Source organism: Penaeus vannamei, chromosome 19 (assembly GCF_042767895.1).
Source record: "Penaeus vannamei isolate JL-2024 chromosome 19, ASM4276789v1, whole genome shotgun sequence".
NCBI lineage: Eukaryota > Metazoa > Arthropoda > Malacostraca > Decapoda > Penaeidae > Penaeus > Penaeus vannamei.
The window spans coordinates 33,100,667-33,115,666 of NC_091567.1; the positions used below are offsets into that span (position 1 = coordinate 33,100,667).

The following is a 15,000-nucleotide window of genomic DNA, read 5'->3' on the forward strand; positions in this document are numbered from 1 at the left end:
TCCGCCAGGGCAAAAGGCTCACTGATGTAATCAAATTATTTGCACTAGAATTACATCCAAATCACCTTTCTCAATTACATTGGTTACGTCCATAAACATTCCCTCCTTGGTGGAGGTAATAAAGGTAATGATAATGCAGTCATTTTTAAAAATCCTGGATCTGAATCCTGACCCGGATGACCACTAAGAATTTCATAAAAATCTGTTCATAACTTTTGGAGTTGCTGTGCTAACCAACAATCAAGTAAACTAACCAACACTACTGAAAATATGACCTGCTCAGTGGAGATAATGAGGCCTTGACACATTCTTTCACAGGCATTCAACATCATATGCCAGGCAGCTCTTATGAACACTGCCTGCGTGAGTGGGCAAGAAGAATGCTTTTCAAATCAATCCCTAAAACTGCTACTGACCAACACATGAAGCCTGCTTGTCTTCAAAGAGAAAGGCCATTGTGGTATACTCAAGGTAGTTCAAGTAAAACTTGGATATGGGAACTTACCCTCTCGATGCAGTGGTGCGACGGCGAGATGAAGTTGAGTCCTCGGACGCCTATGCCTCTGAAGCATTCCTGGATGTTGTTCGTAAACATGCGTCTGACAGATTTCATGCTATACAAGCAGAGGGCGCTGCTGTCAGTGGGCTGGGGTGAGCCCTCCCCTTCCCTTGGGTCAAACGGGGAGAACACGGCAAAGAGGACGTCTTCATTGGTCTGGATGCCCAGCTGAGTGGCTAGGTCAGTCCCTGGCTTGCCTACGTAGGCCGCCTGAACCAGGTTGTAGTGCTTGCCCTGCTGGTCCTTGCATTCAATGGGGATCTCCGTGTACGAGTAGTAGGCAGGGTCATTCTGGCAGACTCGCACCAGCTTGCTCATGTACGGAGACCCCGCGCACGTGTCCTCCATCTGCCGCGTGAGGAAGTAGCTGAAATTCTCTGAGCCAAAGCCGTACACGTACGTGATGGGGTATCGCTTCCGCGTCAATGAGTTGACCCACATCTGCGTGCTCGTCGTCACGTCTGTCACGGCGATTTCCAAGAAGCGGTTGTCCTCCAATGAGCGAGATGAGACAGCCGGCACCTCGTCCCTGTACACGGATCTGCCTGTATACGTTACCCCGACATAGAGCACATGTGTGACAGGTGAGTTGGGTGGCCCTGGGGCGATGAAGGCCACGGTGGACGCCGTGGCGTTGTTGGCCACGATGGCCTTACTTACATTGCGGGTCAGCTGCGTGATATCCCGAAGATCGCGCACCTGGCACGAGCCTTGCCGCACGCTGCCGCACACGATGAGGCGCGAGTGCGTGTAGTCGATCACCAGCACCTTGTTGACATTGTTGGTGGGCTTCATGCTTTGCAAGTCCTCGCTAAAGCAGCCGCTGGCCGGGCACTCCACGGAGTCGCTCACGGGGCCCGTCACCACGTACTGCAGGAGCCGCAAGTTCGGCTCCAGCTGGTAGAGCCGGTTCACGCCCCCCGCGTACACGGTGCCCGTGTTCTTGTCGACCGTGAGGTGCGTGAACTCCTGCCATCGGTCGTCCTCGAAGCGGTCCACGATGAAGCGCGAGTTGGGCCCCTCGGCGTCACCGGCCCCTGCGGCTGAGCTGGTGGCCGTCAGCACCTGCTGGAGGTAGCGAAAAGTTTACAATTGTGAATTGTAACCAGGCACAAGTTGGCTAAAATTAGGCTGCATGGTGTATTTCAGAATATAAGAAAGGCATTGATATTATCCTGGTTTATGTAAAACGAAAGTTAAAAATATGTATATATATTTCTATCATAAATCTTACACTTTAGTCAAGGAAATAAAAAAAATACATAAATGCAAACTTTTTTCTATACAAAATTCCTGTATATCACTTAGAAAAGTTATCATAATTCTTTTGACTAAATACTTAGGCATCTATAAAACAGGTCTTCATAATTACATTGGGACAAATGCGATCCCTGTCCAGCCACGCTCCTTCTTCACACTGGGCTGCCACCTCACACCGACTACTTGACTGACACCAGCCACATCTAAAGCGCTCCGCAAGATTCAAGCACATGCCACAGTTGCTGGCCATGTGCTGACATTTATACACCAGCACTGGTTGGAGGAATTAAAAAAAAAAATGCACAGCTTAACCCTTTCCCTGATACGCTCTGAAATCGTTTGCATCCACTGTGTGATACGCATTTTCTGTATTTTCTGAATAACAGTTTCTGCAGTTTCGAATATTTCTTTTTTGTAGCACATATGCATACAATTCCCAGACCGTAAGGCAATAAATACATTTTACATTATTTGTTATGAAAAAACATTGAAGTTGAAGTTTGTCGTACGCCCGGCAGCGTCGTTTCACTTAGTTCAGGCACGAATAATCTCTGATATATATACATATATATACATATATACATATATATTTACATATATATATACATACATATGCACATGTATATAAACATGTGAATATATATGTATATATATACATATATATACATATATACATATGCATACATATATACACATACATATACATAAATATATATATGCATATACATACACACACACACACACACACACACACACACACACACACACACACATATATATATATATATATATATATATATATATATATATATATATATACATATGCGTGTGTGTGTTTGCGTGCATGTGTGTGTGTATTATACATGATACACACACAAACATATATATATATATATATATATATATATATATATATATATATGTATGTATGTATGTATATGTATATATATATGTATGTATATGTATACATACATATAAATGTATTTGTATATATTTCCATATATATTTTTGTATACACATACACATACACATATGTGTGTATAATGTATATATATTTATATATATGTATATATGTATCTCTCTCTCTACATATATATATGTATATATACATGTATATGTATATTACATATATATGCATGTGTGTATATACAAATTTATATATATATATATATATATATATATATATATATATATATATATGCATGTGTGTTTATATATAAATTTATATATATACATATATATATACACAAACACACGCATATGTATTTATGCATAACTCCCGTGCTTTTTTTCCTAAGTGAATAAATAAACACACAAACACACACACACACACACACACACACACACACACACACATATATATATATATATATATATATATATATATATATATATATATATATATTATCTCAATTAAGATAATTGAGACACATGGTTAGTCACTCAACAATTTTAAAAACTAATATACCCTCATATATTTACCATTGTGAAAATAATATATATATGCATGTATCAATTAAGCCAGATACAAAATATCAAACTCACCATGAATGTTACCAGGATTATCAAGGGGTTTTGAGCCTCCCCAGATCACAGCAAATGTTGCATTAATTGACGGCGCAGCTGTTGTGTATGAAAATTCCATTCTGTCACAGTAAATAGTATCACCCAGCAAGTTGGCATTTACACTGGTAACTCTTCCCTCAATGTTGAATTGACACACAAACCTTGTCTGCACGATGAATTACTGCAAAGATAAGAAATCTAATATTTAAAAAATAGGGCAACCTAATTATGCAATATGAAATGGAGACATACTGAAGATTCATTTCTATTTTCCTTTGTAAATCAACAAAAATCTTTTACTTACAGCTATGTTGTCAACTTTGACCTTGATTGATTTTTGAGAGCCTGATGAAACCAAAATTTCTTGACTCTCAAGAAAGGTAATTCGAGGACAAAATGAAGGGCCACTTCTGATGCTTGGTCCAATACGCTGAAAAAGTTGCCGTTTGTAATATCTATCCACAAAAAGGCCTTCCATATTCCTCTATTTCTCATTATCAAATCACAGCATTTAAACATTTACACATCATACAAACTTACATTTACACCATTGACTAGAACGTCATTTCTGCAATTTTCTGCAGAGTCGTGTGTGCATCGATGGCCATCAACACACCAGTCACAAGGAAAAGGGGACGATACACATTCAGTGCAGGAGCTGTAGGTAGTGCAGTCAAAAAACGTAAAGTTTGTACACACTAACTCTACACCGTCTAATTTTCGCACACAAAGTTTTGCTGTAAAGTGATCTGAAATGGAGAAGAACAAATTGACATCATATATTCTCTACAACACATTCGTATATGCTACAATTAATCTTCACTTTTACAAGAAAACACACACTTTTATTCTGTGGGATAACAGGAAGTAAGTCAGGCCGGGGAGTAGGACAAGAAACACCCTCAGCAGTACGCCTGGTCTCTGTGCTGAGGTCTTTCCCCATACTGCTAAAAACACACTGTAGCGGTCCATCCACTAGTGGCATGTTCTCAATCATCAGTGCTAACTGATAGACGAAAAATTGCACATTGCATGATCAAACAATACTACATGTGTGAAAATGAATTCATTATAAAGAAACAATCAAAAGTTATCTCTGTATAAGTCAAATTACACGAAACTCATACTAAATGTGGCACGTGTCATACAACTGCAGCATCATTAAGAAATCAACTCACTGTCCTGGTGGTGGTCCTCTGTATCTTGTCTGGCTTGACTCTGGTGATGGCGCAGCGGTCTGTCTTGTAATTTAGCCAGAACCGAGGATCCTGGAAGGCCTCACGGCAGTCTCGACGCAAGGAGCACTTGTTCTCCGAGGAACACCAGCCGCAGTAAGGATCACGGGCCCCCAGGCATTGGCTGCATCCCTCGTATATGCTGCACTCTTTTGTTTTGACTTTTGAGATCTGTGAAAAAATCATTCTGAATTCCAATACATAAATATGGTACATTCCACAGAAAGTGGTCCTATATCTCAAAAAATGAAGTGATTTTGGGGGCAAAAAAAAACATGTCCACGTGAGCTCTGACACTCAAAGTTCCAGAGAGAGTGAAAATCCACTTACTACAGATCACCTGAGCAGTTGCGTAACCATCTGGCATTGACTACATCTTAGTGACCACCACCCGAAAAATACAGCATATGTAATATTGGAAAAGTATGCATTTATTTCAAACATATTTGTTTTTTACCCTTTCATTAGATACATGTCATTTTGAGACCATTATGACCCTAAGAGAGCACAAAAACAGATGGAAAAATATATAATCACAGTATGACACACGTAAAATTATATTTTTTTCCACAAGAGCACTCATATATATATATGTATACATATACACATACACACACACACATGTATATGCTTATACATATATATTCATATATATACAGACACACACACACAAACCCACACATACATACATTAATATATATGTATACACACACACACACACACACACACACACACACACACACACACCCAGACACACACACACACATATATATATATATATATATATATATATATATATATATATATATATATATATATATATATATATATATATATGCACACATATAATATTAATATATATATACAAATACATGTATACATACATTATTAATATTTGAATATATATATATATATATATATATATATATATATATATATGTATGTATATATCATTAATATATATTTATATATATAAATATATATATATATATATATATATATATATATATATATATATATATATATATATATATATATATATATGCATATTGAAGCATGTATACATATACATGTGTGTATGTATATATGTATATATAAATATGTATGTATATATATGTATATATATATTTACATATATATATATACTTATATATATATTATATATATATTATATATATATATGTGTGTGTGTGTGTGTGTGTGTGTGTGTGTGTGTGTATGTGTGTGTGTGTGTGTGTGTGTGTGTGTGTGTGTGTGTGTGTGTGTGTGTGTGTGTGTGTGTGTGTGTGTGTGTGTGTGTGTGTGTGGGTGTGTGTGTGTGTGTGTATTTACATATATAATATATATATATATATATATATATATATATATATATATATATATATATATTTCTACATATATATATATATTTACATATATATTTACATATATATATATATATTTACATATATATACATATATATATATATACATATATGTATATATACAATTGCACATATATATATATGTATATATATATTCATATATATATACATATATATATATATTAATATATATATAAATGTATATATTTAAATATATATATATATATATATATATATATATATATATATATATATATGTACATATATATGTACATATATATGCATATATATATATATATATATATATATATATATATATATATATATATATATATGTACATATATATATATGTACATATATATGTACATATATATGCATATATATGTACATATATATGTACATATATATGCATATATATATATATATGTATATATATATAAATATATATATATTACATATATATGTACATATATATGCATATATATATGTATATATATATACATATACATATTATAGATAGATAGAAATTTACATATATATATATATATATATATATATATATATATATATATATATATATATATAAATATATATACATATATATATATATATACATATATATGTAATATATATATATATACATATATGTATATATATGTATACATATATATGTACATATATATGCATATATATATATATATATATATATATATATATATATATATATATATATATATATATGTATATATAGTACATATATAATATCTATTAAATATACGTATACATATATACACACATGCATATACATACTTACACATGTATACATACATATATATATACACATACATATATATACATATACATATATACATAGACATAGACATTTATGATACATATATATACACCATATATATACATACATATATACATATATATACATAAATATATATGTACATATATATATACATACATGACGGATGTGTGAAACGATATTATGATTAGTAACCATACCTACATGTAGTAGCACAATTGGCAAGTGGCCAACTTACCTTGTTACTAGTCATGACGTACAGGTGGTCGCCCGCCTTGTCAAAGTGCATGTCTTGCCTGACTGCTGATCCCTGGTCCACCTCGATGTCGTCATATTCCAGCGCATTATTCTGGTTCTCTATCACAACCTGGAAGGCGACGGACCATAAGATCAGAATAATCATTAAAAGTCAGTAACATCTTGCTGAAGTCATATAAAGTACATAAAATGAAACCGTGTTATTTACATGTATGAGGCCAGTGGAGGAAAGGTGGAAATATGCTTGAGACATTCAGCATCAAGGAAGTTTTATAAAAGCTATCTAAAACCAACAATACCCTGAATCAATCTCTAAAATGCCATTAATCTCCCGTGTCTTACACCCAAAGAACGTCAGCAACAAAAGCAATGGTATTCGCCTTGCTCATACCTTCTTCAGGTGGCCCTGAGCCGTGCCGAGGAAGACAACCGTGTACGCATCGGTTGACGTGGCGGCGACGGCGGTGAGTCGCGTCGGGAAGGTGAGGCTGGCCAGACTCTCCACAGGCTGCTTTCCGCCCAAGGGCGTGTTCACATCCATGCCGCAGAAATCCTCATTCAGATCCAATCTCTATTATAAAAAAAAAAAAAAATCATTAACTTATTAAACATTCTCTAGGTACATATTCCACACATAGCCCTGCTATACGTGGATCTTTTTTTTTTCTTCTTCTTCTTCTTGGGGCTTTCCCTGTTGTATATATATTTTTCTTTCTCCTTCGTGTACGCATCGGTTGACGTGGCGGCGACGGCGGTGAGTCGCGTCGGGAAGGTGAGGATGGCCAGGCCTTCCACAGGCTGCTCTCCGCCCAGGGGCGTGTTCACATCCATGCCACAGAAATCCTTTGTTAGCCTTCCTATTCTCTATATAAGAAAAAAAAATCAATGAATTATAATATTCTCTACGTACATATTCCCTACAAAGCCCTGCTCTATGTCTTTTGGGGGTTCATGAATTTCCTGGGACAAGAAAGAATGAATGCAAAGAGTGAGAGTAAGGTATTCCATACGAAGCCCAGATATACGTCTTTTAGGGGGTTCATCACGAATTTACTGGGACAAGGAAGATGCGAAGAGTGAACGCAAGGTAAATATAAAAAGGTAGCTACACTTTCATTTACACTGATGAATCCTTTTTCTCATGAGTATTTTAATGGTACTTAATAATAAGAAACTCCTCGTAATCTAAAGTAAAAGACTTTTAATTTTACTGTTAATTATAAGTAAATTATGCAGATAATTATATAAAGATTTGAGGTGCACTCTCATTGGTTTAGTGTGATAACATCATTAGCTACTCCAGTAACATGGCAATTTTTCTTTTCAGAGCATTTTCTTTGAAAATGGTTTATTCATAAAAAAAGAAGAAAAAATGTAATATATACAGTGAATAAAGGCAATGCTTAGAAGTTACCAACTAGGATTTTCAGTGTCTGGAACTATGGGTTTCTCGTCCCCTCCACATCCTAGTGACTGCCAACCTGGCGTGAGGCTTGTTAGACGAACCCCACAGGACCCCCCAAAGGTGGAATATAGGGTCTGTAGCCAGGTTGCCACTAATGTCAAGGGAAATGAGGCTGAGGGTTGAGCTGGCCGGTCTCTTAGAGGTGAAACGACTTGGCAGCAATATGATCAGTGTGTGTGGCCACACCTATTGCTGGTCAGGGAGCAGCAATGATCACTATCTTCAGGAAGTATCTATAGCCATCTCCAGCTGACTTCAAACCTCGGTAATAGAGGTTACTCCACTCAATGACCGTATAATTGCATTGAGACAAGCTTGCTTTTGGCTTCATGTCTCGTATTGCTATGCATACTCCTACGTGAAAGAGATGTTTTATGCCAAACTTGCATCTGTCAGAAACAGTTGTCCTCGGTGAGATATTCGTACTGTTCTGGGTGACTTCAATGTGGTACTGGCTACTATCGTGCTGATTATGAGATGTCTGTCAGTCCCTCATGGTTTGGGAGAAACAAGAATAAACTTTTCTGGGACATTGCATGATCTGACACCTTGAGGATTTCTGGCTCTTGGTACCAGCACTAAACCGCATCATATGAAGTGGTACAATGATAAGGGTAATGGCAAGGAGATCAACCAAATCCTTGTTAGTGCTCTTTGGAGGATCCTCCAGAACAGCAGGGTGTATAGGTGTGCCGAGATCTGTTGTACTGACCATAGATTAGTTGTAGCTAGCCTCCAAGTCTACTCAAAACCACCCATCAGTCCAATGACCACCCTAAGGTGTTTCATCTGTACAAGTTGAGGGAGGGGGAGTGTGCCCGGGGGTTTGCTGAGGCAATTTCTGGTCTTTTCACAGCTCTCGACAACCTAACAGACCCTTTACTTCTGTAAGGCACCTTCAAGCATGAAATGCTCAATGCAGCTCAAGAATCGATTGCAGATTAATCAAAGAGTAAGACAGAATTTTATCTCGCAGGAAACCATGGAAGCCATAGAAGCTTGTCATACAGCTTGTCTGGCAGGGGTTCGGGATTAGCATTGTTCCCAAGTTCACAAGACTCGGTCACTGCGGAAGAGGCCATTTCTTAGGAAATGACCTTTGTCCTACCTATCAAGGGTTGAGAAAGCTTAACTCCAAGCCCTCTCACAGGTGACCGCAGCCAGATCATCTCAGTTCCTGTTGGTGTGTGGGAGCATTAGGCTGAGTATTTTGAGCAGTTGTACCAGGTTGACCCATCAACAGTTAACTTGGATGCGGGGAGTTCCGGAATTCCGTTGCCGGACCCACCCATCAGAGAGGATACATCCTCCCTAACTGAAGTTAAGGGGGCGAGGTTTGCATGCTGTCCTGGCAGCAATCTGGCAATTGTTGAGGGGTGTGGTCATCCCTCTCTGTAGGGGAAAATGGGATAGATGGGACTGCAGCAATCACCGAGGCATTACACTGCTCAGTATACCAAGCAAGGGTCTCACTTACAGCTTTCTGAAACATATCAGAGACCACCTGCTGTGGCACCAGAGGCTGGAGCAATCTGGATTCACTCCTACTAAGTTCACAATAGACTGCATCCTGGTGCTTCAAGTCAATGTAGAGCGCCATCATGAGTTCGTGTGTGGGCTGATTGTAACTTACATTGACCTCAAGGAGGCATTCAATACAGTGCATCAAGAATCACTGGGAGATCCTGAGATTGAAAGGGATTCCAAGGGTTATTAGGTAAATAGTGTGTATACTGGTATTGAAAGTGCTGTAAAGTATGGTTGGGGCCTGTCGAGCTTCTTCCCTGTTCAGGAGTGAATGCAAGGCTGTGTCCTTGCACCAACACTTTTGAACACTTGCATGGACTTGATACTGGGCACAGGTTACTGACCTTGGCTTTACTGATGATATTGTTTTGAGTCTTTGGAAACTCTAGTGGTGGCTCTAGATGCATTTAACGATGAAGCAAAGCCTCTAGCTCTAGAGGTCTCTTGGACCAAGACCAAGATCCAAGAATTTGGGGACTGGCTAAAACCTGTTCAGTCGGTATGTGTTTGAGGTGAGCACAATGAAGTCACACAGAGCTTTACATACCTTGGTATGTAAAACTCTCTGTGGTAGTGTAGTTCATAACTCAAACCAGGATCAGTAGACAGATTGGACTGGCAGCAAGGTTTATAAACTCACGACAAGAGTATGTGGAGCAGAAGGACTAGCCTGCGTGTTTCCAAGGCCCTGATAGTGCCAGTTTTATTATGCAGTAGTGAATACAGTGAAATATTTTCTTGTGCCTTGAATATTGTCTAGGCCCTTTTTGTAATAAGTCCTTGCATAGGATCATGGGATACATTTGATGGGACCATGTGTCCTACAGTTAAACCATATAGGAACCTGGTTCACCTTCCACAGGATAATGCTGCCCACCAGGTTGTTTCTGTGCAAGACAACCCTGGATGCAGGAGGCCTTTAGGACAACCTAGGAAGTTGACTTGAACAGATGGATCAAACCTGTCGTGAAGAGCTTGAGATGGGTCCCTGCCTAGCAGCTCGCCACCCTTGCACGTGGAAGCAAAGTGTGATGTGGCTATGAGCCCCTGTCGGCATTAGCTCACCAATGATAAATGTTGGAGTGGGGCTATGTCTAAGTACCTTGGGTGAGAGGAAGTAAGGGGGGATTGAAAGGGTTGAGACTAGTATGTGTGTGCGTGTTCAAGAAGGTACAAGTCGGAATCAGGGCAAACACATCAAATATGACAGAAATGTACTGCAACATTCTTTGTGGCAGAGACTCGAAAGCCACGAGTTTCAGCCCACTCGGATATCCTATTAAGCATCACCTATAAGTTTCATTCAATTAATGGCATTGTTGACACAGAAAATGAAAGCAAAAGGTCAATATATAAAAATCCAAGGACCCCAGCAAGAAGAACACAGATAACACTGTTAATATCAGCAGCAAAGTTAAGCTTCAGTTAAGCTTCAAGTTAAGCTTCAGACAACATATTCTCAATATGTGCCCTTACAACCAATAGGATAAAATCTGCTGGATAAGAATGAGTAGATTATCACGCATGCCAAACTTGTACAAAAAATGTAAAACTCTGTGATGCCAGGTTCTGTCATTTGCCTTCTCAAGATGAAAGACGACTGTGACATGGTGTTGGTGAGAGCCAAAGGCCACACAGACTGAAAGTTCCTAGGGATAGTAGGGCATCTGTGGTAGAATGCATCTAAAGCCATATTGTACTGGAATGAAGTATTTGCCTTTTTCTAAATCAAACATAAGACATAACATCTTTGCCTTCTTGCAAAGGCAAGATGTCAGAGGTGGGACCATGATTTTAGACAATAAATATCCCAGATATTTTCTGAATTCTATTTCATAATTGGATTAGAGGAGTCTTTGAGGTAATGATCAAAACAACTGTTCTATGACGCATGTTTTGTCCCCCTTCATGACCCCACATAGCGAAGATTCCCCTGATTTCTGTGAAGGTTGGAGAAGGCAGTTTGTTTGCTCTTCACAACCGATGAACACTCAGAGCTCCACCTGGGAAACTATTTACAAGATGGTAAAGTTCACCCCTCTTAACGGGAATGCTAGAAGGAACGTTGACATTGCATAATGTGTATTGCCATTCCAGGATTACTAATGATGGGAGCAATGACCCAAGAAGCATTACCACTCCTCCCTTGTGAAGTGCTCATCAGCTCTTCTATTGGAACTTGATGCTGAGAGGGGCAGGGCATAGGTTTCGTCTGTCTTCTACCTGCAACCTTAGTTTCATTAGCAGGAATCTCTAGAAAAGTGGTAGAAGCAGTTACTTCAGCCTTCACTGACAGTACAGCAACGAGGAACTTGGGTTTTGACTGGAGTACTCTCCCCTATGGAGACCTCACTGCTAGAATGCTTCTGTTAAGTAGCAGCAAGGCTCCTTTACAGCGTGTTGAGAAAGTAGAGCAGGCTACTGGGATCGTTGTAGGTCGTCAAGGAAATTTATTAACAATAAAGCCAATTGTTACTCTTGGGCGAAAGAGTCGTGTCAGGGCAAGTTTCTTTGCCTCAGGAAGAGACCCTTTCTTGAGAGCAGACTAGAAGGATCTCTTTCTAAAATTTGTATTTATCACATTCACATGAAACTCGGTGGGCTCGACCACAATGGAAGCACTACACTGAGCCAGGGGAGTCTTCCAAAAGATCATTTCCATCACACGAAAAATACGTGAAGGCAGGCCCTTCTGGAGTCGCCAGCATGAGTGTGTTACATGTCCCAAACTCTGGCAGTGGAAGCAACAACGAGGATTGGTTACATAATTGTACCATGCACAATGTGAGGCAGTAAAATGTGTGTTACAAGAAGGGGTCAATGTAGTACACCTCTTTCAATCTTCACTTGAAAGAGGTGTACTACTGTACCTCCCTCATCAGCCATTTCCCGAAGCTTGTTTCCTGAGCACTCAGCACCGTGGAAGGGGAGGGGGTTGGCATGCGAGCAAGCAACAAGTGAAAATTCAGATTGGCTTCGTTCGCGTTAATTTGGTTAAACTTGTAGCCGAGGGGAAAGGAGGGGGGGGCAATAGGAAACAAGAAAAGAGTCCACGGCCTGCAATACCGCTCCTTTTCCTCTTCCTCCTGTAGCCGACCCCCGCAACCTGCAACGCGGCATACTTCCCCCAGGTTGGGTCCAGGTCCACAGCCTGTCCTCTCGCCCTCACCATCAGCAGCTTCTCGACGACGCATACCGAGACCTGATTGGTTGACCATGGACACCTCACGGCTCGACTATTGGACCGCAGGCTCCCCTCGTTCCCGGTGGCTGGCACAGCTCAGACCCACTTAAGCTCCGGTACCCGGGCCGAGTTCGGCACTCACGATCCTCCAGCCGAACAAGACACAGCAAGCAGCTACTAGGCCTACCCAGGCCTTAGCCGTCGGGGGAGCCGCCCCGGCTCTCCCCGTCCATCTCCAGCACACCAGTCATAATGGGCACTCACACCCACACACAAAAACTCCTTAAAGAGATGATTGACACCAGTGAAATTATTGACAATGAGACTGCCAGGTTATGAAAACACTGCGGCGAGCCTAACGCCACCCTGTTACATTACTTGCAGAATTGTGTACACACACAATTTCTGAGGCAGGGACCACCCACCACAGCCGCTGGGCTGTGGTGGGTGGTAAAAAGGGTCTGCAACATGCTTACCCTGTGGCAGCTGGAATGCTTGCTTGCAATTCAGCCACCGCGATAAGCATGCATTTAAAAAAAAAAAGCTGAGTTAACTAGAAATAGTTAACACAGGCCGGGCCACTCCAGAGAAAAGGCCCGGGCAAAGCATGACTTCGCAAATCTAACTGAACTGAACTGAACCAGTCTATGGGAGATACCAATCCATTGCCATACTCCCTCACCCCTTTCTCCTCCTACTCCCTCTCTCCCTTTCCTTCTTCTCCTCCTCCACCACCCTCTCCTTCTCCTCCTTATTATTATCGTTATTATTATCATCCTTCACACAAGGTGGTGCTAGTGTGTGCAGTGGAGGATGCTTCCACAGCACACATCAGCTCCTGGAGGTGCGCCCTCCCAACCCCAGCTACAGAGATGACTGTTTGCAGTGCATATCGACTCATGTCACTGGGAGAAGGGAGGATCTGTGTGATGTAGCACGCTGTGCCCTGCGGCTAGCATGTCGGATTGGCCCTCTATTCCGGCTAGACGGGAGGCATGATCTCGACCCGATCATGTTGATCAGCTGGTCAGTCACATTATTGTTTAGAAACCGTACTAGTTAGGGTCAAGTGTCCACTGTCCGATGGGCACCAAATGGTCCTGCTGCCATACCACACCAGATGATGCCTACGTATACTTCCCCCATTATCCCTAACTGTTGGGCGCATAATGTCCCAAACATCAACCTGCCCTTGTAGGACTCCATGGTGGGTGGTGTTGGGAAAGTAAATACTATGATATATTTATTGCAGAAAATAATTTAGAATTATTCAGGGAAGTACAAGTAGAACTTGGATGTCGGAACTTACCTCCTCAGTGCAATAGTGCGACGGCGAGATGAAGTTGAGACCTCGATCACCTTCCCCTCTGAAGCATTTCTCAATATTTTTGATAAATACATGTCTGACAGATTTCATGCTGTATACGCAGAGGGCACTGTTGTCGGCTGGCCAGGGCGAGCCCGCCCCTTCGGTAGGGTCGGATGCAGAGAACACGGCGAAGAGGACATCGTCATTGGTCTGGATGCCCAGCTGAGTGGCCAGGTCGGCGCCCGGCTTACCCACGTAGGCCGCCTGCACCAGGTTGTAGTGCTTGCCCTGCTGGTCCTTGCATTCAATGGGGATCTCCGTGTACGAGTAGTAGGCAGGGTCATTCTGGCAGACTCGCACCAGCTTGCTCATGTACGGAGACCCCGCGTACGTGTCCTCCATCTGCCGCGTGAGGAAGTAGCTGAAATTCTCCGAGCCAAAGCCATAAACGTACATGATGG

General features: G+C 40.4%; 2 protein-coding genes across 7 annotated transcripts in view; both read right to left on the minus strand.

The window, feature by feature from the left end:
- LOC113804720 (uncharacterized) overlaps window positions 1-3,815 on the minus strand; it is a 32,512-nt gene extending 28,697 nt beyond the window's left edge. For 5 of the 6 annotated variants that reach the window (XM_070134221.1, XM_070134220.1, XM_070134222.1 and 2 more), the window contains exons 1-4: window positions 3,690-3,815; window positions 3,365-3,566; window positions 1,932-2,092; window positions 506-1,627 (exon numbers count right to left, since the gene is read on the minus strand). In XM_070134221.1, the coding sequence (XP_069990322.1) occupies window positions 506-1,627; window positions 1,932-2,092; window positions 3,365-3,464 (1,383 nt within the window). In that variant the 5' untranslated portion in view covers window positions 3,465-3,566; window positions 3,690-3,815. The remainder of the gene's footprint in view (window positions 1-505; window positions 1,628-1,931; window positions 2,093-3,364; window positions 3,567-3,689) is intronic. The other variant, XM_070134219.1, reaches the window with a different exon arrangement.
- Window positions 3,690-15,000, minus strand: part of LOC113804736 (plexin-A1-like) — a 16,400-nt gene continuing 5,089 nt past the window's right edge. The window contains exons 2-8 of the mRNA XM_070134224.1: window positions 14,540-15,000; window positions 7,446-7,625; window positions 7,035-7,163; window positions 4,564-4,791; window positions 4,229-4,391; window positions 3,926-4,043; window positions 3,690-3,815 (exon numbers count right to left, since the gene is read on the minus strand). The exon at window positions 14,540-15,000 is cut by the window's right edge and continues 778 nt beyond it. Coding sequence (XP_069990325.1) covers window positions 3,940-4,043; window positions 4,229-4,391; window positions 4,564-4,791; window positions 7,035-7,163; window positions 7,446-7,625; window positions 14,540-15,000 — 1,265 coding nt within the window. The 3' untranslated portion in view covers window positions 3,690-3,815; window positions 3,926-3,939. The remainder of the gene's footprint in view (window positions 3,816-3,925; window positions 4,044-4,228; window positions 4,392-4,563; window positions 4,792-7,034; window positions 7,164-7,445; window positions 7,626-14,539) is intronic.